The sequence below is a fragment of the Rhinopithecus roxellana genome, chromosome 15 (genome assembly GCF_007565055.1).
Source record: "Rhinopithecus roxellana isolate Shanxi Qingling chromosome 15, ASM756505v1, whole genome shotgun sequence".
NCBI classification, from domain to species: domain Eukaryota; kingdom Metazoa; phylum Chordata; class Mammalia; order Primates; family Cercopithecidae; genus Rhinopithecus; species Rhinopithecus roxellana.
Genome location: NC_044563.1, coordinates 80,664,287 through 80,692,001, shown reverse-complemented (window position 1 = coordinate 80,692,001; position 27,715 = coordinate 80,664,287). Strand labels below are relative to the sequence as shown.

At 35.6% G+C, this 27,715-nt stretch overlaps 1 protein-coding gene across 1 annotated transcript in view; it reads right to left on the bottom strand.

Moving 5' to 3' along the window:
* Positions 1 to 27,715, bottom strand: part of ARHGEF12 (Rho guanine nucleotide exchange factor 12) — a 148,823-nt gene that overhangs the window by 75,943 nt on the left and 45,165 nt on the right. Inside the window, 2 exon segments of the mRNA XM_010356998.2 lie at positions 1,513 to 1,598; positions 3,223 to 3,246. Coding sequence (XP_010355300.2) covers positions 1,513 to 1,598; positions 3,223 to 3,246 — 110 coding nt within the window.

Below are 27,715 nucleotides of genomic sequence, written 5' to 3'. Positions count from 1 at the left end.
TGGAGACCAATGTAAGGGGAAAAATTCATGGGGAAAAAAGAATGAATCATGATCAAGTTAAATCGTGCAAACACAAAGTATGAATATCACAGATGACAGCACTTAGAATAGTCACAAACAGCACAGGTAATGACATATTTTAAAGATTTATCGAAGAAAAGACAGTGCAATAAAAATATGTTCAAACAAAACAACACATGAATAGTATACAAAATATATCACCTGATAATTGTAGAGATGACAAAAGCACTAAAAGCTATCATGATCTTATTATGAAGCACTGCATACACCTTTGTTTATATCTGTCTTTGGAGATGGGCACAGCACAGACATAGATACAAAATAAACCTAACAAGATTATATTTTTGTGAACATAAGGCAGAAACTTTTGACCTTATTGGCAAGACAATATCTAATCATGTAAATGAAAGCCTCTGAGCCCCATGACTACAAAGTTAGGCATCAGAATGGAAAATTCTCTCTTCATGGAGATCCGAAAGTGACATAATACATATTCCCACCACCAAAGCCTCCTAAATTGATGACTGGAATTTCATTTTACCTACTCTCCGAAATGCAGAAAATGATTAGCTATGTGCTTCCTAGATAATACTTATAATATTTTTTCAAAATAAAGGAGTTTATACTAATAAAGTATGAAATGTCTTAGATACATAAAACATACTATTCTCTATATTTAAAATTATATTTCTAAGTAAAAATACCTAAAAATAGATACATTATTTTTATGTATCTGAGATTGCGGGATTTACTTCGTCTCTTGTCAAAGGGACATGCAACTGAATAGTATGTGCACAAAAAATATATGTCAGTTTCAAATGACAAAAGCAAGACTACCAAGCACTTTCTATGAATCAAATACTGAGTAAGTTTACAAGGAGAAAGCAAAAGCCTGTATGTTATAAAAGGAGATCAGTCTGAAAGTCTGTTAACGTGACAACCCTAGGAAACACTGACATTGCTTAGGTTGAAAGACAGTTCTTTAAGTTCAGAATACTTTTTAACTGAAGAGAAAGGGATTTCTATTCACCTGTTTACTCTAAAATGAGACAATCATTAATTTGTGAAACTGATTTATCTAAAACTCCAATTCACCATAATCACAATTGAATTTTTAGATGACTAGAGAAGTGTAGAGTTGCTAGAGCCTTGGTTTTATGACATACTACTGCTTATACCAAGATTCAACTTAATACTGAGTCCTTGATTTGACCAAATCTCCAATTATTATATAATCATTTCTATTACTATCACTATTTAAAGATATAATATACTCTACAACGATACTTCTGTAGTGGGATGTACAGTGTTGGAAGTTAAAAATGCTTGCATTCCTGCTAAATGCAAAGGTGTTATTATGATATAATTGGAGGAATGTGAGAGTCTAAAACAGATTGAACAACTACTTCTGAGTGTTTCGGGTAGCTTAAGCTCTATTATTCTGAACTTCACTACTCTCAATATTCTTTGAAAGAATGAATAGGGTTTTACCTGTGGGGTCAAAATCATGTGATGCAATGCGCTCAACTTTCTGCTTCTTATCTGTTGGTGACTCTCGGTTCAAAATACTTCCATGCCTAAATTAAAGCAAAGTAATCAAAAGCTTAGTGCAAGAAAATCATTAGAATAAAAAATTTAAAATTCCAAAAGTGGATCTTACAAGAGAAACCAGGAAATCAGTTTACTTTACACAGCACCATAAGCCTCTCTAATTACATTTTTCAATAAGTTTTGGTGAAACACAGTCTATTTACTTGATTTTAAGTGCTTAAGATAATTAAAAATAGTATTCAGCATTAAAGTCTCTTTTATTCTTAGAAGGAACTGCTTACATTTTTTTTTGTATGGTTTTCACAGGTCAATACTATTATTTCCATTTAACAGACAAAAAAAAAAAAAAAAAAGACACAGTGCCTAAAAGGAATTAAACACATTCTCCAACTCTACATATGAAATGTCAAGTTCAAAATCACTGCATAAATTCAGCATGCATGAGAATGGTTTAAAATTTAAAAAGCAAGCCTTAGGCAAGCCTCATTTTAAGCCTGCCTAGGTAGTTCTAGCCACAGAAGTCTTAGCCAACCACTTTAAGCATAAATGACATTATTATTATTATTATTATTATTATTATTATTATTATTTCTATGGTTTAGCCAACTACACTGACCAGATAATGATTGGGTGACAAGACCATAACAATAATACACATGTACACACACACATATTCACTGAAATGCCAGGGTTAATTAGCACTGGATCCTGGACTATGCTGACACTAAAAATGACAAAATATAATAATTAGGAATGACATACTACCTACATTTTATATTTATGATAATTAAGATAACAGAAGAAATGCTGAAAGCAAAAATACTGAGGAAGAGGCATTTAACACCTGGAAGTGAATAAATATATAGACATGGATACAGGCATAGATATATTTGAACATTTTGGAATTTTTTCTTCACTGTCTTAAAGTAATTAAGACTAGGCCAGGCACGGTGGCTCACCCCTGTAATCCCAGCACTTTGGGAGGCCAACGCGGGCAGATCACGAGGTCAGGAGATCAAGACCAACCTGGCTAACACAGTGAAACCCCGTCTTTAGTAAAAATACAAAAAAATTAGCTGGGCGTGGTGGCGGGCGGCTGTAGTCCCAGCCACTGGGGAGGCTGAGGCAGGAGAATGGCGTGAACCCGGGAGGCGGAGCTTGCAGTGAGCCGAGATCGCGCCACTGCGCTCCAGCCTGGGCCATGGAGCAGGAACCCGTCTCAAAAAAAATAAAATAAAATAAAAAATAAAGTAATTAAGACTAAACTAATGCCAAAGTTCATTTACTAAAGGCAATTACAGTCACACAAGTGATAAAATACATCAAAAACTAGCATTCCATTTTCACCTCCCAAGCTACTCATAATTCAAAACAGTCACAAATAGATTTTAAAATTCTCTTCAGAGTGACCTTAAATATCATTTTGAACAAATTTTTTAAATGCTTACATTAGAAGTATTATCAAAACAATGCTGTCTTCCAGAAAAAGTAACATCTTTTATATTTTAAATTCGTAAAACATTTTGAAATTTTGAATTACTTGAATACACATTCTTAAAAACCACAAAAATCCACCATAATTTCAAAGGGATGTTTATAATTAAAATATAACCTAAACTTGAGTATGAAGTGCAATTGAGGGAAACTTACCTTATAGGTTTTTTGAGGGGAAACCTGAAACAAAGAAAAAATAAGGATAGATGGAGTTAATTTACTTATAAGATTTTGTTACTAAATTTATTCATCCTACTGAACCTGAATAAGAGATTTAAATCTTACAGTAACTTTCCAATAGCAAGAATCAATAAACTGCAGGAAAAAGAAGTTGAACACCATGTTTAACTATCTTAACTACTTTGTTAAATCTTAAACTGCCAGTGCATTTACTACCAGCTGTCCTAGAATATAGCTTTTCTTTTTAAAAATCCCAATAATAACAGCAATTGCTAAATTTATAAAGGGCTTACTAAACGCTATGAATTATTTTCACATGTATTATCTCATTTAATCTTGAAAAAAGAAATCTCTATGAAGAGATATTCTTTCCATTTTATAGATTTTTAAAGATCAAGACAAAAATAAATATTTTGTCGTTAAAATATTATTCTCACTGTTTTCCTAGAAGGGAAAGTTCCTTCCTTCCCATCACTTCACACTACTTCCCAAAATATCTGGGTGTTGATTACTGCACTATTGATCTATGTCATCATGATCCTCAATTATTAGGTTTAGATTTAATAACAGATATCTAGAAAAAAATTAACATTAAAGTACTATCAGTTACAAAAAATACCTTCCAAAAGTAGAAAACAAAGGGTACTTTCCTGTTTTGTTTTTCTGGGGGGGTCCTATAAGCTGAAAGAACTACAGCTTTTCCTCCTGGTTGTCTCTCTTTTAAATGAATACTGATGGAAGCTTCTCGATAAGCGTTTGATGCTATATATAAATGCTAATCTAAGTCTTCTCAAATATCATCCCACGTTTCCATTTCTCTTTTAAATTATTTCAACCTATGGCATTTTATGTAAAGATTAGTAATAGGAACAGTACTTTATTAAGAACATCAGTAAAACCAGGGTTTTAAAAAAGCCTATTAGTAAAGACAGTTAAGAAATAAACATAATACAATGATACTTCAATGACTACAGTTCATCTGGCATGGAGGTAGAAACAAAACCTCTAAAATACAAGCTGACTTACAATTCCCTTCGACACCTATTTAAACCAAAACTTATCCATAGAAAAAGACAAAGAATCTAAGACCTTTCCTAATCAGTGATAGCATGTTAACTCACAAAGAAGTAGTGATAATAAGTAAAGGGGGTTCTGGGACAAGATGACACTGCTCTAGAGAACAAACTGACTTTACAGAAGACCACAAAATCTTCAGAAATAGGAGTTCCTAAGCAGTCTGTCCATTTAACTGTTGAGGTGGGAGAGGGAGGGAATGGGAACATGTTTCTTAATTTACAGATGAACATACAAGCTGACAGAAAAGGATTCCAACTGAGTTTCTGCAAAGGATAACAACTGTCGTTTATCAACCTTAGCCACTCGACCTCACAGCCATTATAAAAACTCCTACCCTAAAACAATGCTGCTTGCGTCAGGGAATGCAACATTCAGGGGGATGCTGGTAAAGAATCCCGGAAGTTCCCAGACTACTGATTGTAAACCAGTTTCCTGAGCTATTTTCTCTTACAAGGTAATGAAAAAGGAGAGGAAAAAAGAGGACAAAAATGGAATGAGAAAATGAACAAGGACTACACCCACAGTCTAACTTGCTTATCATAATCTACTTACTACATTCAATAAAGTATAGATTAAGAACTTCTCAAATAATATTAAAATCATAATTTTTTCTCTAATCATTGAATTCTACTTTAAAGTATCTGCTAAAGCAAATAAATACATATGTACATATGTGTGTACATATATGCTTATATGCATAAGTAACAATGTCAAGAACCTTCTTGGCTATTTCATTAGTTCTCTCTGCTTCAGCTAGGAAAATCACCAAGATAATCCTATAGTTTTGCAAAATCCCTACCATATGCTGAATATTGAGACAGATGTAATCAGAGAGCTGGAAATAGATAGCTAGAACCTCAAAGAAAGCCTGGGGCTAACGTTGCAGATTTGAGTCATCAACCTACTGATGGTCACTGAAATTTAAAACAAGGAAATCTGAAAAAATGCCGAGGCTCAAATTTGGGGGAGAAACTAGCATCTGCATAATTGAGAATGGAGGTGGGAGCCAATAAAGGAGATTAAGAAGATGAGTTAGAAAAGAGAAAGGGCTGTCCCAGAAGTGAAGGAAGAGTAGATAATCAATACTATAACTGCTACAGAAAGACAGGTCTGAAAGCTAAAAAGGGGCCAGGTTCTAAACAACAAATCAGTTCAACCATTAGTCCAATGAAATAAATTCTAGTGAACAAAACTCCTATATTTTTAAGTCCCTGTCTACTGTGTAGTCTAACCATGAAATAATGACAGTATCTTTTGGTTAGATATTTATGTAGAACAGCTGTATGTGATTATGACATAATGTTACAGGTGCCTAATGAAACTGTGCCTGGTTTTTGAAAATATCATATTGATAACTTGGACATTTGGTCAACAATGAATATACTGTGTTTACTTGTATGTGTGTGTGTGTATATTTTTCTATTAATCGATAGCAGAAAAAGTCAAATTCCAAAATGAAGAACCATGATTAATAAAGCAAAGAATTATCAGGAATTTGAGTCTCTGAGTCACTGGGATATGGTGGCTAGCTGCCCCCTCTCCTCCCCTCCTCTCCTCTTTTCTTTTCTTTTTTCGATGAAGTCTCACTTTGTCACCCAGGCTGGAGTGCAGTGGTAAGATCTCAGCTCACTGCAACCTCCGCCTCCTGGGTTCAAACAATTCTCCTGCCTCAGTCTCCTGAGTAGCTGGGATTACAGCTGCTCACCACCACGCCCGGCTAATTTTTGTATTTTTAGTAGAGACGGGGTTTCGCCATGTTGGCCAGGCTGGTCTCGAACTCCTGACCTCAAGTGATCCGCCTGCCTCGGCCTCCCAAAGTGCTGGGATTACAGGTGTGAGCCACCGCTCCTGGCCTGCCTTTGCTTTTGATTTTGTATATTAAGCACAGCTACACTTTAGAAATCTTAACCAAAGGCCTTAAATGTTCAGAATACATTTATTCTCTCAACTCAGAATGCCTTTTCCTTGTTAAATTCTGAGTCCTAATTTTAAAGCCCTAGGTGGTCCTTCCCAATGTGTTATTACAGTGTAGAGGGAAATGTGATTTGGTAGTTAAATAACCCTTACCCAATAAATAATGTATACTAGAGTAGGACTTACATCTTAACCAAGTTTAATTATTCTAACGAGCATACACAAACACACAATTTTATAACTGGAATAGTCCTTTAATATTGTTAAAAAGAATTTCTTCTGGACTTAAAAAACTGCAGAGGACCAGAAAGTTTTATGTTGTCACATATTTGTTTATAATAAATAGCCTACTAGAAATCTTTTTTCTTTTATTGATTTCGGTGCATAAAGAGCCTTTTGACAATACTTGAGTGTGAAGTGTTCTGAAACCATATGAGAAGAAATGCTGATATCACACTCGAACCTGAATTCATACCCTTTTCTCTCTCCTCTAGGGTAGTAGATATGTCTTCCCTGGGTTTAGTTATAAAGGAGAATTTGAGACTCTAGCTGGTTCTTCTTAATAAGGAATGGTTGAAATGAAGGGGAGATGGTTAAACAAATTTTTCTTACATTGGATAGTGGTTAAGATTTTATTAGCAGTCAAACAATGTTACCTATTAAATTTGGAATCATTAAGAATTCCATTAGTAGATACACTCTGATTTTAGCGATGTTAAAATGAGGAGAAAAAACATAGTAACTTGAAATGAGTGAAATACAGCACCATTTTATTGGAACCCACTCCAGTGAGAAGAGTTACTAGACAAAGAACTCTGCAAATTAGACAACAATTAAGGTAATTTTAAAGCTCAACCATCATAAGATGATGTAAATATCAGTGCAGAAACTATACTATTGCAAATCAGAAATGGACAGGGTGGGATGGGAATAGTATTATTGATTGTTATAAATGAAAATTCCCTAAAATTTCAAGGCCTTGGGGGCAACAGACTCCTCAGTAACAAACGTAACTGGGTTAATATTCTAGTTTCACAATTTAATAGGTGTTTGAACTTGAACAAGTTGCTTAACCTCTTTAAGCATCTCCTCTAAAACATAATTACTAATACCTATACCTATCCCTCACAAATTTGTTTTGGGATTAAATTAGAAAATAAGAAGCACTGCCTAGCAAGCAGTAACCACTTATGTATTTACTATTAAGAAGAACAAAAATAAAATCTGAATGTTAGTGATATGTATTCAAATTAAGTAGAAAAGAAAAAATAAATTTAAAGGCTAAATATTCAAATAAGTTTTTAGCTAAGTAAAATGCATAGAAATGTATAATTCAAAGCCAGTGATGAAACCACAGATTTAATTTAGCAAGTTGTATCATAGAAAATTCATGCCAAAACTTAAACTTCTCAGATGCTACACTGTAAGAAAAAGATCAGGTTGCAATCTGCACTTTAAATTGTCCTGAAAAGTAGGAAAAAGTGTTTTCAAACGTAGTGAAATTGTGTTGACCATACCTGCCACTCATTAGCAAAAAAGTCCATTATTTCCTCATCTCCTTTAAAATATCAAAGGTGATTAAGGCATCCTGTGGGCTGGATTTAAATTAAGTTTTTAATTTACCTGTTTCTACAAAACAATTAGAATGGCTTAAAACATAGTGCTTAAAATTTGAAACTAATATGAATCTGAACTGCCTTGCTCTATTATTATTATTTTTCACAAAATAACAAAATAGCTAAGAGGACATTTGTCTGCAATACATAAGAGCTCTTAAGTACAGGGATTTAGCACATAGTGCTGACTCCAGCCGAACTGCCAATTCAATCTTTAGTTCTCTGGATAGTAAGATTCACAGAACCAAAAGTATTAAATGACCACCCGCTTACCTCGCAGCAACAACAAAATAAACAGTCATAAACCCTTTCACCACCTACAATTTATAACTGGTCTTGCTTAGAGCCATTAAAAGAACCAAAAATTGTGGAATTGGGGGGGGAAAAAAGTCTGAACATTATCTACAATACAATAGCCATAATGACATATTTTTTTATTAGCATATAGAACCAAAGCATGAAAAGTGGCTAGGAGAGCTGGCATGAAAACACGAGTTATATCCGAAGGACTCTAAAACAGAAGCTACAGCTGACAGAATGACTCACGGAGAATTTCCCATGGTGTTCTTTGTTTTAAGCCTCTGGACCTTGCAACACAAACCACAGACAGGCAGGGACCAAAGAGCTCAGTTCTGGTGCAAAATCCAAAAATGATTCACTAGCATGTAATATAAAATCTCAAATTACCTTCTTAAACATAGCTTAGGGCCGGGCGCGGTGGCTCAAGCCTGTAATCCCAGCACTTTGGGAGGCCGAGACGGGTGGATCACGAGGTCAGGAGATCGAGACCATCCTGGCCTACACGGTGAAACCCCGTCTCTATTAAAAAATACAAAAAAAAAAAAAAAAAAAACTAGCCGGGCGAGATGGCAGGCGCCTGTAGTCCCAGCTACTCGGGAGGCTGAGGCAGGAGAATGGCGTGAACCCGGGAGGCCGAGCTTGCAGTGAGACGAGATCGCGCCACTGCACTTCAGCCTGGGCGACAGAGCCAGACTCCGTCTCAAAAAAAAAAAAAAAAACATAGCTTAGTATATCACCACTTTCACCGAAGAGCTTAAATGCACAACAGCCCCTTAGTTAGGCTCTCTTACTTCCTGGACACACTTTGACAAATCAAATAGTAAATTTTTTTCTAAATGACTTTCATTCCCTCTGCTGGAGCTATTATAGATTGACTATTAGTTGCTGCTGACTGAGAAATGTAGCTCACAATTAATATAACAGCTTATTAGAGACTTTCATTTCCTTATTGACAATCTGGAAAATTGTCACCTTTGTGAATATTTCTTAAAAGCTTTCTCCACCACTTTCATTTGTGATCATGAATATCTGACTACTAGTACCTTACACTTTCTTTTAAGACTATATTCACTTCAGAAAACCAAGTAGAAAGAACTGCCAGAAAAGGAGGAGATCCTCAAAATACTTAAACAAGTATCCTCACCTCACTAAACACCATCCAAACCATCAAATCCATGCTTATGGAAGAGATATTAATGTCATTTAACAAAGGTAAACAATAAACTGGACTCTACAAAATGATCTCATGACTTATAAAATGGGGCAATGCGTGATTCCGTTTGCTAGGAATGTAAACCTTAACCTCATTTCACATTTCTCTACTTCAGAATATACTGGTAAAAATAATAAAAATAAGAGTAGAAAAAAAGTCCTCTTAATCAAGGGTGGGCATTTTTCCCATAGATATTTTATATAAAATATATTATGATTAAATGTTTACAAATCTATAAACCGAAGTGAGAATAGGTGAACAAAATTTGTTAGGACAGGCTGCTTTCTACACATTTGCCAAAAGATATAAATGTACTTCTGAAAAAGTAGAAAGTCTTAGCTTTTAAGTGTCGTTGAGACAAGCTCCAACATACAGCGTTTACTTTTCAGTCTGAGCTTGAGAATTTTATTTAAATGTAAAATTAAAATATAAAATACTGTCTAATAATATTTCACTTTTTTGAATAAACATAGAGCACTCTATGATTTAAAAAAAGAGTACTACTCAAAATTTAAATTGATATTACCACTTTAAATCATAGTATATTTGCAGTTTGGTTGCATTTTTTAATTGAAAAAACCTAAGGCATTCATAAAAATATCATTCTGCAGCAAGAAAAAGTGATTCGACAAGTTAATTATGACTTATCTTATGTATTAAAGATTTCTCACTGTGTGCCAAAAAAATCACAGGAATAGGAATATTTATTTCTGAAATCTCAGGAGAAGGAAAAACAACCAAAACTATACTAACCCCAAATCACAGAGCATTTACTCATGATCCTACCTTCAGGTGTTACAGTTGGTGTGCATTCACTGGTTGAGTGCAAAGAAGCCCAACCACAGTCATACATATGCCACAAAGCTAAACAGACAAGGATTTACCAAAAAATCATCAAGGAAACTCAGGAAATCAGAAAGTATAAACTTAGTTCTCATGTGCTCTAAAAATGTGTACAATCTCCTTGAATTAACTTGACATAGATCTGTTTCTCTTTCTTTTTTTTTTTTTGGAGACAATGTCTCACTCTCTCACTCAGGCTGGAGTGCAGTGGCACAATCATAGATCACCGTAACCTCCAACTCCTGGGCTGAAGGGAATCCTCCCACCTTAGCCTCCTAGGTAGGTAGGACCACAGGTACATGCCACCACACCCAGCTAAATTTTTTAAGAATTTTTTTGTAGAGACCAGGTCTTGCTGTGTTGCCCAGGTTGGTCTCAAACTCCTGGCCTCAAGCAATCCTCAAGCCTCGGCCTCCCAAAGCACTGGGATTACAGGCATGAGCCACTGTGCCTGACTGTATAGGTCTATTTCTTATGGAGAAATAAAAACCTTATATATTAACACTTTCCAAGTAGAACTCTAATGGAATAAAGATTGAACATATTTCATGTTTTCTACTTAGAATTTTTTTAATTATATAAGAAATGTATTATGGATAATATGTAAAATTTAGAGGCTATATGAATATAAAATACAGGTAAAGATAAAACTGATCATAACCAATATTATTACAATGAAATCTTCTATATAACACCTTCTGCATTCATAGAAAGCATTTTCTTCTGAGGAAATTCTTTTTCATTAAAAATACTTTTATTGGCTATAGTTAAAACAAATGCTGTAATTCAATTTTTGGTTTTGTACCAAAGAGATTTCTTTTCACAAGTGCTCTGGTTCTGGTGTCAAACATTAACAATTCCTCAATCAAAATTAGCAATCTACTCATTTCATCACCAAAAAACCACACTTTCTGCTATCAAATCTGAATACCCTAGACTTTCAAGCCACCATAGATAAAAGGACCTCTGATTTTATGAGGAAAAGATGAGGAAATGAATGATATGCATGCCATTTTACACTTGCTTTTACAAAAGCTTTTCTTGACCCAAAACAAAGAAATCACAAGTGGGATATAATCTTATCAGTAACGATGGCTCACCACAGCACCGAATTTGAAAGGTTGGAGGATGAGTGTTTTAGGAATTCTGACATTCCTCTTATAACATCTCAGAATTGAGAATCGCTGCTCTACAAAGTTCACTGTGTAACACTGACATTAAGCTATGTTTTCCCCCTTAGCTGTTACAAATGTGGCTTATCCTAATATACTTAACACACAAGACCACTGACACTAGTAAATCTGTTACTAATATTTTTATTACATTTTCAAGATAATTCCTCTCTCAAGGGATTGAGTAATGAGACTGCCGTCTTTCCAAACTGTAGTTTCCTATAAAGCAATGGTTCTCTGTGCCTCTTCAATATGAAGAAATGTCTCACTTTCTTTATGTCCAAAGAAGTACATGTATAAACTTTTAAAAACTAAAGACAAAATAGGAAATGAAAATCACCCATAATCCCAATACCCAGCATTTTTATGCACATATTCCCATCTTTTCCCAATATAGAGTTAGATTTCTGTATACAATGTTTAAAATTTCTTTTCATAAAAATTAAAGCATACTGGACATATTGATAACTTTAACTTAATAAAACATCAACATATGTTTACAATATTAAATATTTCACTACAGTGCTGGTTTTAAACTGTGCTCCATAAAATTCTAGAGGTTTAGAAGAGGTCCCTCCCAGAGCGGGAGTGTGTAGATGGGGCTCTAGACTCCCCACACATCAGAGCTGCTTTGTTTTTTATTTATTTTATATATTGAACTTCCAAATCAGGTAAATATTTAAAAAATATAGTTCTAAATAATTCTTGATAGCTCCAAAGTATCCTGTGATATGACTATTTAATTAACAAGTTCCCTTTGTAAATATTTAGGCTGGGTCTAATTTTTCAGCATAATAAAGAATGTTATAACAAATATCCTTGTAACCCAAGTTCTACACTCCCCCTTGATTTCTTCCTTGGGATGAATTCATTTATAGTAAGGAATCCAGATGGGAGTTTGGACTAGAGATGAAGGGAGTTTCTGTGGGTACTAGGTAAACAGAAAAGAGAGGACACACTCATCCCCTAGATCACTTGCAAGAACTCATGTCAAATCTTTATGGAAACAGCAGCAGAAGCTGAAGAAGCTGTTTTGGCAACAGACCTTGTAAGACAAAGGGCCAGGGTAAAATTATTTTAATGCCCAAGTGACAAAGTGAGGCAGGAAATCGGTGAGAGACTCCCTATTTCTGTTCAAAGTAGAAAACAAACAAACAAACAAAACCCAGGGACATACATAATAGCAGTTATTGTACTATCCACAAACTGAATAAATGCCCAAAGCTACAATTTATAATATTTTCAGGAGAATTTGTGTTTTATTAATGACAACACCAACACATCTGAAAAGTAAACATAAATGTGGAAGATGCATTTCTTATGTACTATGTGAAAAGCACTAAGTGCATATAGAAATTCTCAGCTTCTCTGTATTAAACATGAAAGCAGTCCTAATTGGAAACCATTATAGTTGTGGGTTGAATTGTGTTCTCTTCAAAGATATGCTGAAGTCTTAACTTCCATACCTGTGTGACTTTATTTGGAAACTAGGTCACTGCCCATGCTTATGGTATCATACCTAAGAAATCTTTGCCTAACCCCAAATCACAAAGATTTACCCCTACATTTTCTTCTAATAGTTGAATGACTTCCTATTTTACTTTTAGGTCTACAATATATTTTGTAGTAATTTTTATATAGAGTGTGATATCCAATTGAAATCCAATTGTTCCAGCACCGTTTGTTGAAACTGAATTGCCCTTTGCACTTTTGAAAATCAGTTCTCCTTCTGCCATGATTGTGACGCCATCCAAGCCATGTGGAACTGTGAGTCAATTAAACCTCTTTCCTTTATAAATTACCCAGTCTCAGATATGTCTTTTTTTTTTTTTTTTTTTTTTGAGACGGAGTCTCGCTCTGTCACCCAAGCTGGAGTGCACTGGCCAGATCTCAGCTCACTGCAAGCTCCGCCTCCCGGGTTCACGCCATTCTCCTGCCTCAGCCTCCCGAGTAGCTGGGACTACAGGCGCCCACCACCTCGCCCGGCTAGTTTTTTATATTTTTTAGTAGAGACGGGGTTTCACCATGTTAGCCAGGATGGTCTCGATCTCCTGACCTTGTGATCCGCCCGCCTCGGCCTCCCAAAGTGCTGGGATTACAGGCTTGAGCCACCGCGCCAGGCCAGATATGTCTTTATTAGTAGTGTGAGAAGAGGCTAATACAACATATCTATAATTGTTTCTGTCGCTATCCATATATCTGTATCTATATTAAGCTCAGCATGAGTTCATACTGATACCTCTAATTCTAATCTAATTCCATCGGGTTCATTTCAGTCTTCTCCCTTGCTTAGCTCCCTTCAGATGTTGAGAAACCTAGTTACCACCATTTACCATCCATTTACTTACATTGCCTGATTTTTGTAAGGTGAACCAATCTTGTACCCTGGCATAAAACCTACCCAGTCATTACACACACACATACACACAGAGTGCATATGTATTTTACATATTTTCCTGTTTTATGTATATGTAATATATACTTACATATTATATATATTGTTGGAATTTATAAAATTACCAACCATATTCCATCTAAATTGTTAAATTTATTGCCATAAAGCTATTCATAATGCTCCCTTATCGTTGTTTTTTTTTTTTTGAAACAGAGTCTTGTTCTATTGGCCAGGCTGGAGTATAGTGGCGCCATCTCAGCTCATTGCAACCTCCACCTCCTGGATTCAAGTGATTCTCATGCCTCAGCCTCCCAAGTAGCTGGGATTACAGGCTCGTGCCACCATGCCAGCTAATGTTTGTGTTTTTACTAAAGATGGCGTTTCACCATGTTGGCCAGGCTGGTCTTGAACTCCTTGCCTCAAGTGATCTGCCCACCTTGGCTTCCCAAAGTGCTGGGATTACAGGTGTGAGCCACCACACCCAGTCTCCCTTATCTTTTTTAATATCTGAAGAATCTGTAATGATGTCACCTCTTTCATTTATGATATTAGTAATGTTTGTCTTCTCTCCTTTCATCCCAATCAGCTGGCTAGAGGTTTAATAATTTTATTAATTTTCTCAAAAGAACTAGATTCAGGGTTAATGTTCGCTACTGTTTAACTGTTTTCTACTTCACTGATTCCTTCTCTCATCTCTATTTTTTTTTTCTTCTGCTTGCTTTGGTTTTAATTTGCTCTTCTTTTTCTAGTTTCTTAAAATGAAGTTGGTCAGGTGTGGTGGCTCATGCCTGAAATCCCAGTACTTTGGGAGGCCGAGGCAGGAAGATTGCTTGAGCCCAGGAGTTTGAGACCAGTCTGGGCAACATAATGAGACCCCATGTCTACTAAAAAAAATTAGCAGGGCACACCTGTAGTCCCAGCTACTCGGGAGGATAAGGTGGGGACGGCTTGTGCCCGGGAGGTTGAGGCTGTAGTGATCAAACCACTGTACTTGAGCCTGGGCAACAGAGTAAGACCGTGTCTCAAAAAAAAAAAAAAAAAAAAAGAAAAGAAAAGAAAAAGAAGTTGATGTCATTGCTTTTAGACCTTCTCTCTTTTCTAATAGGTGTTTAATGCTATAAATTTTTATGTAATGCTTTAATGGCAACTAACAGATTCTGATATGTTGTGTTTTCATTTGCATCCAATATAAAATACTTTGCCATTTCCTTTTTTATTTCTACTTTGACTAAGAATTGTGTTATTTATTTTCCAATGTTTGGAGACTTTCCAAAGATCTTTTATTGATTTCTAATTTAATTCCATGGTGACTAGGAAACATACTTTGTATGACTTGAATCCTTTTAACTTATTGAAATTTACTTTACAGCCCAGAATTTTGTCTGTCATGGTAAATGTCCCATGTTTGTTTGCAAACATGAAAAAAAAAAAAAAGAAGTATTTGGTTGTTGGCTGGAATGTTCCAAAAATGTAATTAAATCAAATTGGTCAACAGTATCGTTTAAGTATTCTATATCCTTGCTTATTTTATCTACTTTGATTAACTACTGAAAAATGGATACTAAAATAACTGACAATGTTTGTAGATTTGTCTATTTGTCCTTTCAGTTATGTCAGTTTTTGTTACATGAATTTTGAAGTTTTGTTATTAGGTGTATACATGCCTAGATATGTCTTCTTTTTAAAGTGACCCTTTATCAGTATGAAATTACCTTTTTTATCCCTATTGATATTCTATAATCTTAAATCTACTTTATCTGATATTAATGTGGTCTAGTTTTCCTTCAATGTAGATTAGCAGGGCACATCTTTTTCCAACCTTTTACTTTTAAACACTGTGTATTTTTAATTTTAAGGTGTGTTTCTTATAGCATACAGTTGGGCTTTGCTGTTTCATCTAATCTGATAGTCTATACATTTTAATTGGGGTGTTTGGACCATTTACCTTTAGTGTGATTACTGATGTATTTAAGCCAATCATTTTGCTATTTGCTTTTTATCTCATCTGTTACTTCCCCTTTACTCTTTTTCATCTTTTAAATTAAATTATTTTAATTAATCAACTGATTTTGAAAGCAATATTAATATTAAATTAACTTGTCTGACTCTCTCACTAGATTTTAAATTATTTGAAGGCAAGGACCACATTCTATTTGATTTTGTATTCTAATTAAGTATTATGGTGCTGAGCATATGCCTGACAATTCAATACATTTTTACTACATGAATTCACTCATTACATACATTTTTATTGAGAACTATAGAGGACATAAGTTACCCCAGAAACCACAGCCTTCCTTCTAAGAGAACTCCAATTTTCTTCCATTATCTACTATCCCTCTGAGTCCAGATGACTCAGGTCAAGCCAACCCCATCTGTAGCAACAGTGATGGGCCTTTTTGGCCTAACAGTAATTCCATTCTTGGGTAAGCAATTGGTTCCAAAAAAGCCAATGAAAGTAGAAACAAAGTTCACTGGTGGCATCTATGAAAGTATTTCCTTATTCTTGACAGAACGATGTGAAACTTCTTTCTCTCCCTCCCACTGAACCTCAGTGAAGAAGCAAGCGGCCTTAACAGCTACTTCGCATTCATCTTTAATGACTAGTTTAGGATGAGGCTGATTTTGATGGCAAGACTGTAAAGATGGAAAGCATCTGGGCCCTTGACATAGTTACGTCCCTAAATCAAATATCTCTGAAGCCTACCTCTAGATTTCTTTTATATGTGAGCCAGTAAATGCGTTACTGCTTAAGTCAGTTTGACTTGTGTTTTCCGTTACAGGCAACCAAGTGCATACAAAGTTACACAAACACCAACCTATGCCAGGAGGTTCAAGATACTGGAGGTTACGTTAGTGAACAGATAAGGGCCTTGCTCTCAAGCAGCTTACATTCCACAGGAGGAAGATAAACTCCACAAAAAAATAATTGTACCAAAGAACTTCAAATCATGGTAAGTGCAATTAAAAAAAGATATTATTTGACTAAACACATTAATTTAAGTTTATTCAAAAAAGATCTTAGAGGCATTTGAGCTGAGACTTAAATGAAGGAGCCAACCATAGGAAGATCTGGGCCACAGAATTATAGGTAAAGTAAACAGCTAGTACAAGAGTCACAAAGGATAAGCAGATAAATGTATTTGAGATACACAAAGTCCACTGTGGCTTAAGCATAGAAAATGACCAAGAGAGTAGTAGAGTAGTGCTGAAATGAGATCCACAGAAGCAGACAGGGGCCAGCTAATGTAAGATTGTGAGCCACAGAAACAGGCTTAGAGTTTATTCATAATATAATGGAAAACCACTGGAGAGTTTTACATCATGATCTAATTTGAACACTAAGGAAGTTAAGTACAGTCTGTTTTGTTTACAGTTTATTTTGTCTCAAACATCAAATACTTAGGCAGCATCTAATATGTGGAAAACACCGCATAAAGGTTATAATGTTGATATATTATTTCTCTCCCTCACTCCTCAAGCAAGAATTTCACATTATCTTGAAAGTAGATTTTTAGAAAAAAGAGAAAAATAAGAAGAAACTAGTAAAGAATGGGAGGCGCTATTAAGTTGTGCTTTCTACCCTAATTTCTCTAGAGTATTGTCTGAAACTCATAGTTTTTATTTTGTTTTTTAAAGCATAACAAGGCTGAAACGCAATCTGGTAAACTCAGAACTATAGTTCAGCCATTAGTCTCTGCCCAGGCAAGTGTTTCAGCCTTGTTCTAACACAAGTATTTGGATTTTTCCAAGAGCTGATGTCAGGGTTTTTCACAGAGACAGAACAGCATTTATAGGCTAGAGAAGGAAAAAGGGTTTCCCCAGCAGCTATGTTCAATGTGGCCTTTGTACTGCTCCACTGCCAAGGGCAGGAAGACCCTGCTAGATAGAGCTATTTAATTCCTGGAAAAAATTCTACCCTGGGAGGGTGGAGGATGGTGATTGGCCAGATTCCCCATTAAGGAAACCTAGTTTAATTTTCTATCAAATTAAACCCAAATTTAAATGAGCTCATCATCAGAACAAAGGTTTCTTAATTCTTATTAGAAAAAAATCATTCTGTGGAACTTGTGTATAAGGAAGAGATGAACCGGCTAGAATAAACATACATCGTAGAGGTAAGGAACAATACAGTAAACTGTGTCACATTTCCTGGGGTTAGCTTCCCTGAAAAATATTCATTTGGGAAGAATGGTTAGTTGAAGACACTCAAAAGTCTCAAACTACATTTGGTAGTCAAAAATTATGCTAGGTGATAGCTCCAAACACGTCATCCATTATCTGTAAGAACAATAATTAACAATTAAAATCAGTACAATAATAGCTAAAACTTGAGTAGCTTTACTTGCATACTTACAATATCTGCTTTAAGTACTTTTTATGCATTAATTCATTTAATTATAACAATAATTCTATGAGATAAGTAAAATGTTTAGCTTTGTTTTATTGAAGAGAAATGTGGGGTTCAGAGAGGTTAAGTAACATATACAAGCTATATAACCAGTAGATGAGGGAGCTTAGATTCAAAACCTCACAGTCTAACTAGAACCCTTGCTTTCAACCTCTGGACTACCACCTTACAACAAAAACCATTATCATCTTCCCTTCGTACAGTTTTTTATTAATAGTTAACCAAAAGCTTTCACAAGTGAGACTCAGAAAACTAGATCTAGTATAATGACAAGATCCTTAGGTAGAAAGGTATTCATATCCCGTTATACAGTTTTAGGAAAAGATAAGCCAATAGAAAGAACTCCCAATCCTACACAATCTGTATCTCCTAATCCCAGAGCTCAGTGGAGAATTCAGTTAATATCTCTGTGTCATATGGGCAACTTGCCAGCTATACATTTGAAGAGAAACATGTCTCCACCTGAATGGCAACATTCCTGCAAACCACTCATTCCTTCAATAAATATGTGTTCAATTCCAGGTAAAGATGGGAGAGAGCAAAAGCAATTCTATTCCATTAACCTTCCTCAATACTAAAAGCAAAAATAGAAGGCAGAAGGAGCATGAAGGAAATGATTATGATCTCAAACCATTAACTACAAAACATACTTGCCAAATCTGTTAAATTCTGGAGTGATACCAAGGAAGTCTGGTAGGCTTTGACCAGGAAACGGATTTCCCTAAACATAAAGATCACAGACGTGAAATGCAGATCCAACTATCCTTTGATTAGAAAGGCACTACCCAGGTGTGCAAATAAAACAAAGGAGTAGGGGACACTGCAGAGACCCAGAACAGCAGGAGGAGAAAAAATAAAGAAAAAATAATATGACACATTCTTAGATTTAGGACACTCCTGGATATCGAAGGGTTATCTGCACTCCCATGTTTATTGCAGCACTATTCACAATAGCCAGTATCTATCAACAAACAAATGGATAAAGAAAATGTGGTACATATACACAATGGAGTTCTATTTGGCCATAAGAAAGAATGAGTTCCTGTCATTTGCAACAAGATGGATGGAAATGGAGGTCATTATGGTAAGTGAAATAAGCCTGCGACAGAAAGACAGACTTCACATGTTCTCATTCATTTGTGGAAGCTAAAAATTAAAACAACTGAACTCATGGAGACAAAGAGTAGAAGGATGATTATCAGAGGCTGAGAAGGGTAGTGGAGGGTGATTATAGTAAAAAATAATTTTACTGTACATTAAAAATAACTAAAAGAGTATAACTGGATTGTTTGTAACACAAAAGATAAATGTTTGAGGTGACAAATACCCCATCTACCCTGATGTGATTAATACACATTGCATACCTATATCAAAATATCTCATGTAATCCATAAATAAATACACTTACTAGGTACCCACAAAAATTAAAAATGAAAAGACTACCTGAAAATGTATCACAGACCTAAAAGTAAAACCCAAAACTATAACACCAGAAGCAAAGAGGTGTGACCTTGGGTTAGGCAAATATTTCTTAGATATAGCAAAAGCACAATCTATAAAAGAAAAAATGATAAATTAGAATTCAAAGTTTAAAACTGTTGCTCAAGGAAATGTGAATTCTATCTCAATAAAAGTACTACAGAGAGAAAGAGGATGCTAAGAAAATGAAAATACAAGCCACAGGCCGGGAGAAAGGATTTCTAAATCATATATCTAAAAGGACTTATGGCCGGGCACAGTGGCTCATGCCTGTAATCCTAGCACCTTGGGAGGCTAAGGCAGGCAGATTACTTGAGGTCAGGAATTCAAAACCAGCCTGGCTAACATGGTGAAACTCTATCTCTACTAAAAATAAAATAAAATACAAAATTAGCCAGGCATGGAGGTGGGCACTTGTAATCCCAGCTACTCAGGAGGCTGAGGCAGGAGAATCGTTTGAACTCAGGAGGCGGAGGTTACAGTGAGCCGAGATTGCACCATTGCACTCCAGCCTGGGAAACAAGAGCAAAACTCCGTTGCAAAATAAAATAAAATAAAAGCACTTACATCCCAAACATATAAGGAACTCTTACAACCCAATAACTAAAAGCCCAACTAAAAACAAGATTTGAACAGATAATCCACAAAAGAAGACATATGGATGATAAAATAGGCACATGAAAATATGTTTCACATTTTTAGTCATCAGATGAAATGCAAATAAAAACTATAATATGATACCATCACACACAGTAAAATGGCTAAAATTAAAAAGACTGACAAAACCAACTATTAGTGAAGTTGTGCAGCAACTGGAATGTTGCTAATGGGAATGTAACACAATACAGCCACCTGGAGAAACAGTTTGGCAATTTCTTAAAAAGTTAAAATATATACCTACCACATAATCCAGCCATTCCACTCTTAGTTGTTTACCTAAGAGATGAAAACTTATGTACACACAAAAACCTGTACATGAATGTCCAAAGCAAACTTATTCCTAATAGTCTAAAACTTGAAACAACCCAAACGCCCCTCAACAGCTGAATGGATTAACTGTGGTATATCCACACAACGGGACATCATTCAGCAATAAAAAGAAATGAATTAATGATACACAGGAACACAGACAAATCTCAAAATAATTATGCAGAGTAAAAGAGACCACATCGAGCACAAACTATGTGAGTTCACTTACAAAAAGACCTGCAAATTAATCGATAATGACAAGAAAGAAAGCAAGAAAATTCAAACTACTCTATAAGGACCAAAGACAAGTCAATGGGTATACCTGGGGATGGGTGAGGAGGGGTGAAGGTGGGGAGAAATTATGAAAATGCACAAGGAAACCTTTGGGGTGAATATGTTTATTTTCTTAATTTTGGTGATAGTTTCCTAATTGTGTATTTATCAAAATCTATCAAATTATTCCCTAACCGTAGGCAGTTTATTATACACCAATTACATCTCAATAAAACTGTTAAAACTCTCAAGAGCCTAATGTTTAAATGAAACAAAACTACCAGTAAACGTTATGTTATACTTTATGAAATATATTTTAAGCAAAAGACTCAATGGTCTGAATATTTTCTACCCATTGTAAATTTACAGCATTTGAGACTATCTATACAACAACACATAAATAAACCAAAGAGAAACTTTGCTGCTTTTTTTCTTTGCTTATATGGAGTGCCTTAGTAAAGTATTTTCAAATAGAATGCTGGGTAAACCTATGGTTACCAAGTTCTATACTACCAATAATTTTGTAAAGGGCAATTCCAGCAAACTTAAGATTACTTGACTACATTTGATTGTTTCGTAGGTGTTCTTCTTTTTAAGATTCTTACACTTAGTTCCTTAAATGATCACTGTAATAGAAAGATTAGTAATTTTGGCCCCCAGGGAATCTTTTGGTGTTAAGAATTATGAAGTTACTTCTATATTTTGCCAATGTACTATACAAGTCTATTATTTATTCATTTGTTCAAAAAATTAATTTATAACTGCATACTATGTAGCCAGGCACTAGTCTAGGTCCTTGTGACATATTTGGGGGAAGGGAAGAAGATGACAGACAATAATAATCTTAATAAATAAATGTATATTGTACATAATATAGAAGACGATATGCACTCTATCACCCTCCCCTCCCCACCACACACACTCCAACATGTACAGCAGATTATGAACGATCAGTAACAGAAACTAAATATAATAAAAACTCTAATGTAATGAGAATTGTTTCCATAGACCATATGTGAAAATCTTACACTGAATAGAATCATGAACCAAGATTGCCTAGTCCAACCCTCACACTTTACAGATGATGTTAAATGATTTGCTCAATCACTCGGTTCTTGGCATAAAGATTAGGATCCCTATCTCCTTTTCACTCATTGGCATCACTATTTGTGATGTCAAATAATCATGATAAAAATGCTTGAATCTATTCATATACAAACAGTGGAAAGAGCTTTAGAGTCTGACTGACCCAGGCTTCATCACTTCATGGCTTTGTTACTTATGGTAAATTACTTAACCTCTCAAAATGTAAATTTTCTCATCTATAAAAGTGAATGACCATTTTTGTTTGCTTGTTTGGACTAATGTGCATGCGATAACAAGAATGACAATAATTTCATGACTAGGTTGTTATGAGGATTAAATGTAGTAGCTTATGTAAAATACCTACATGTCAGTACATAAATATATAACATTGCAATACTTACATGCTTGCACCAAAAATGGTACATCATATGCATGAGTTTTTTATATCCTCTACTAGACTATAAACCCAATATATATCTAAAGTACCTAGCATAATGTAAATGCTCAGTAAGAATTTGTTAATTTGTTAATACTTCTGAGGAGTCAAACAGCTTTCAAAATGTGGCAAACAGTATGATAACTCATATCACCATGATGTAAATAATCGAATTAACTGAAAGCTCCATAGCTTTCAGTCTCAGTTTTCAACATGTTTTCAGTCTGTCTTTCCTAAATAGAGAAGTCCGTAGCACTTAAATGCTTTTTAATGTCATAAATTATGGTCCTAGCTCTTTCTGTCCACAAGAAAATAATTCTCACCATGAAAAATACTTTCAAGAGAAAACCAAAAAAAAATCTTCAGCATTTTACACTACTTCTTTTCACGTGCATCCCTTGGTTCCTGTATTTGCAGCTATAATTGGAAAGAAAAAGAAAGCAGAATGCAATTCCAGTGCCATCACGGCAACTCGGCAGCTTCTTCAAATTTATAATCAACATTTTAGCTGACAGGAGCAAAAATACGACAAACTGAACAAAGGGTAAAATAATTCAAGTTGATAAGATTGTTTGGTGCCATGGACACCACGTTTTCCAAATGATTATATATTTCAATTTAGTTTCCAATGCAAAAACAGGAAGATTACTCTGTAAAAACACTCCCTTCCCCCACTGTAATATTAATCCCCACCCCCATATCCCATCCATGGTCTCTTGGGTATCAAAGGGAACTAACCATCCTGAAGCATGAGATAATTAAATCACAATTCACAGAACAATACGTCAAAGTCTCTAAGATTCAAGACAGGTTATGCCAATTCAGTTCCAAAAAGGTAACAGAAGAACGCTGCATCCTATTCTTTTGAATAAAGATATCCTTGCAATGCTGGATGTTAAAACCTTTGTTCTAAAGCTAAGCAATTAAGGTACGGGTTTTCAAAACTAGGAATTTTCTTCCTTAGGTCAAATTAGGTTTTTTAAAACATGATAAAAATCCTAAAAGCTATTGTAAGAAATAATAATGAACAATGTAAAAATATCCTTTTCCTTTTTATTTTATTCCTGCTACAGGTACATCCCTTTCACTGAAGCTATTTTTCTACCATTTTGCTCCATTTTATACACGACCCAGAAAACAAAGACTGCTGTAGATTACCTGGATCACCGGACAAATCAGCAGACAAGCAAAAGCTCAAAAGGCTCATTTCCATGGAGTAGAAGAAAATGAAATCTTCACCAAAATACCACTCCCTTAGCAATCCTAAGCTTTTTCTTTACATATACATTCGATATCCTTGGAAAGGCATTTGTCAGATGATTTTACTGACCACAAGAGGGATGGTAAGAAGAAACCCCACCTCTTCTCCCACCCCCAATCATCTACCATCATCATCCGAAGCCCAACACTGCGCTGCTAATGGAAAGACAGAGAACAGCATCCATGTACATTTCCCTAGAATAACACTCAGGAAAATATACATAATATAAAGAAAGCAAGGATTTGGCTAATTCTTTAGCAGAACAGGACAAATAGCTCCCATAAAATTAAAAATACTTGCAAAAAAGATCCAATTATAAAGCCACAAAAACCCCTAATTTTCTTCTTGAATACAGTATGATTTTTAAATTGGGAATTTCCCGAATACAGTGCCAAAAAATGGAGTCCCTCAAATACCTTAAAATTCAGTTGTTGTTACTGCTCCTTTTCGTAAAGCCAGATAAACCAAATAAGTCAGGATTTACCAAAAAAAAAAAAAAAAAAATCTCCTTTTGTTGGTAGTAGAAAATCTGGGACAGGAGGTGGGAGTAGAGGAGAAACAGATTTAAAACATGGGGGGAGGAAAAATATTTTCTGCCCCAATAAGCCTAATTAAGTCTGTAAGCAAGTCTGGGAGGATTGAAATTTCTTCATGCTACTCTGTCTGTTTGTGTTTGATTACTGTGAATCTTCCCAGGTCTCAAACTATGCCCTAGGCATTATGTCTGGCATTCTGTTAACTATAGCAGCCTGGCCACTTACAGTAGAATGAGGGAGGAACAAGAGACAGACTCATGCAATCTAATCCCTAGAAGCCATGTAATTTTGCTAAAACAATAATTTGCCTCAAACACTGCTCTAAAAAATGCATTGCTATACTAAGAAGACTCAACCTCTACTTTCCTTTTCTGAAGCATCAACCCAACTTGACAATTTGCAGGCACCCAATTTCTGGGATCAATATATAAGTAATGAACGAAAAACATGTTGTTTTATAAAACATATTCCTTAAAACATTTGAATATATCTAATTTAGGATAGTTAAATCCCAGTAATCACTTTATCCACATAAATTATAGCTCAAGGTTCTGTGAATTTTGAAGGAACTCACAGAATCTCACAACTACAGTTAGTGATCTATGAAGAATCAGCTTCCAGGGAACACATACCTTGGCAAAGGTAGTCAAAAATATATATATTATATATAGGTACAGGTATAATATATATATTACATAAAGGTATAGATATGTATTTAAAACGTTCTGTATATCTTCTAAACTATAGACTAATGATTCTCACGTGGAATGAAAGAACAAATTTATCGAAGCTTGTAAGTAGTTACTAAAGAAGTGGTTACTGATCAAGATAACAGTCTAGATTTGCTAAGAACAAGTCAGACTAGACTACTGCCTGCCGCTATCATTAGACTTCCTCCACCTATATCGAGGTCTCATGTTTCTCTGATGCTTGGCACTTTCTGATCAGCCCAAGGGTCCTAAGAAACACTAAGCTCCCCATATGTCAAAGCCTGTGTTGGCTGATGAGGCAATTTCTCACACAGGACAGCTTAGAACTTGAAGCCAACTAATTTCATGTCTCAACATCACTATCATCCTAGATCACCAAACAAAACTTTAGTCATCCATTAATCATGTGACATCTCTCTTACAACAAAATCTTCCACTGTTCCCCTCTCTATCAAACTTTTTCACTGTGTACTCTAGGACAGGGGTCTCCAACTCCTGGGCTGCAGACAATACCGGTCCATGATCTGTTAGGAACCAGGCCACACAGCAGGTGGTGAGCAAGTGAAGCTTCAGCTGTATTTACAGCTGCCCCCCATTACTCACATTACCACCTGAGCCCCACTTCCTGTCAGATCAGTGGCGGCATTAGATTCTCAGAGGAGCAGGAACCCTATAGCGAACTGCACATGAGAAGGATCTAGGTTGCACGTTCCTTATGAAAATCTAATGCTTGATGATCTGTCACTGTTTCCCATCACCCACAGATGGGACCATCAAGTTGCAAGAAAACAAGCTCAGGGTTCCCACTGATTCTACATTATGGTGAGTATATAATTTATTTCATTATATATTACAATGTAATAATAATCAAAATAAGGTAGACAATAAATGTAATGCACTTGAATCACACGGAAACCATCCCACTACCTGTCCTCCCCTGACCACCCTCCCAGTCCCATTGAAAAACTGTCTACAACAAAACTGGTCCCTGGTGACAAAAAAGTCGGGGTCCGCTGCTCTAGGACTCTTTCTACAAGAAACCAAATACCACTACACTCTTAACTTCATAGAATGCACTCCAAACGCTGCCTTAACCAACACCTCGCTCTCCCACAAAGACACTGTTTCCCTTACTGCCTTTTCTTTCTTTTTTTTTTTTTTCCTGAGACGGAGTCTGGCTCTGTCACCCAGGCTGGATGGAGTGCAGTGGTCTGATCTCCACTCACTACAAGCTCCGCCTCCTGGGTTTGCACCATTCTTCTGCCTCAGCCTCCTGAGTAGCTGGGACCACAGGCGCCCACCACCATGCCCGGCTAATTTTTTGTATTTTTAGTAGAAATGGGGTTTCACCGTGTTAGCCAGGATGGTCTCAATCTTCTGACCTCGTGATCCACCCGCCTCAGCCTCCCAAAGTGCTGGGATTGATTACAAGCGTGAACCACTGCACCCAGCCCCCTTACTGCCTTTTCTAATGGAAGCCACCCCTTATTCCAAATCCCAATGCTTTCAGAGCCCAGAGGAAATTTACAATTTTCTTAATTTTTCTGAATATCCAAATAACCAATGCACATATAAAAAGGTGCTCAACTTTAAGGAAATGTAAATTAAAACCACAATGAGAGAGAGAGAAATAGAATGAATGAATATATACAGTACTCATGAAGATATAAAGCACCTAGAAACTATATCCACTGTTCAGAATATAAATTGGTACAATCACTCCAGAAAATTATTAGGTAGAATCAGCTAAAGCTGAACCAGCAAATTCCACAACTAGGCAGAAATGTGTATGTATGTTCACAAAAAGACATGTCTGTGAAGGTTCCTAAATAGCACTGTTAGTAATAATACCAAACTAGAACTACCTAAATGTCCATCTGCAGTAGAATGGATTTTTAAAACTGCCATATACTCATACATTAGAATATTAGTAAATAATGCAAATGAATTATGACCACTCATACAGATAAATGTCATAAACAATTCAAAAGAAAGACACTAGATTAAAAAAGAGCACATACTGCACGACTCCATTTCTATAAAGAACAAAAGCAGTCGAAAGTTAAACACAGAGTTACCATACGACCTACAATCACACTCTTAGGTATTTACACAAGGGACTTGAAAACTTATATCCACACAAAAACCTGGCCATGGACATTTACAGCAGCTTTACCCCCAATGCTAAAAACTGAAAGCAACTAACAATGGCCTTTAAAGGGGGAATGAAAAAACAAATTATGATTCATCCACACAATGGAATACTACAACATTTTTCAAAACCAATGAACTATTAATTTACACAACATGGATGAATCCTAAATACATTTTACTACATGAAAGAAGCCTGATACAATCTTTAGATTTTTCATGTATTTTACTACATGGAAAAATCCAAAGACTGTATCATTCCATTTATACAACACTCTGGAAAATGCAAAAGTAGAGAAGACAGAAAATAGATTAGTAGTTGCTAGGGACTAGAGGAGAGGAGAGTGTTTAACTACAAAGGGGATGCACAGGGGGACATTTAGGGTGCAGGATATGCTCTGTATATTAGGGTAGTGAATACATGACCCATTGCATTTGTCTGAACCCACAGAACAGCACAGGACAAAGAGTGAACTTCAACAAACGTTAACCAAACAACAACCACTAACATCAACCAAAATGTCAGAAGATCCCAAGATGAAATGTGGATTGCAACAAATGAAACTAACTGCATTACAAATGTATGACATAACTTCACTGAAGGGGTGGTGAAAAAGGAGCTAACCT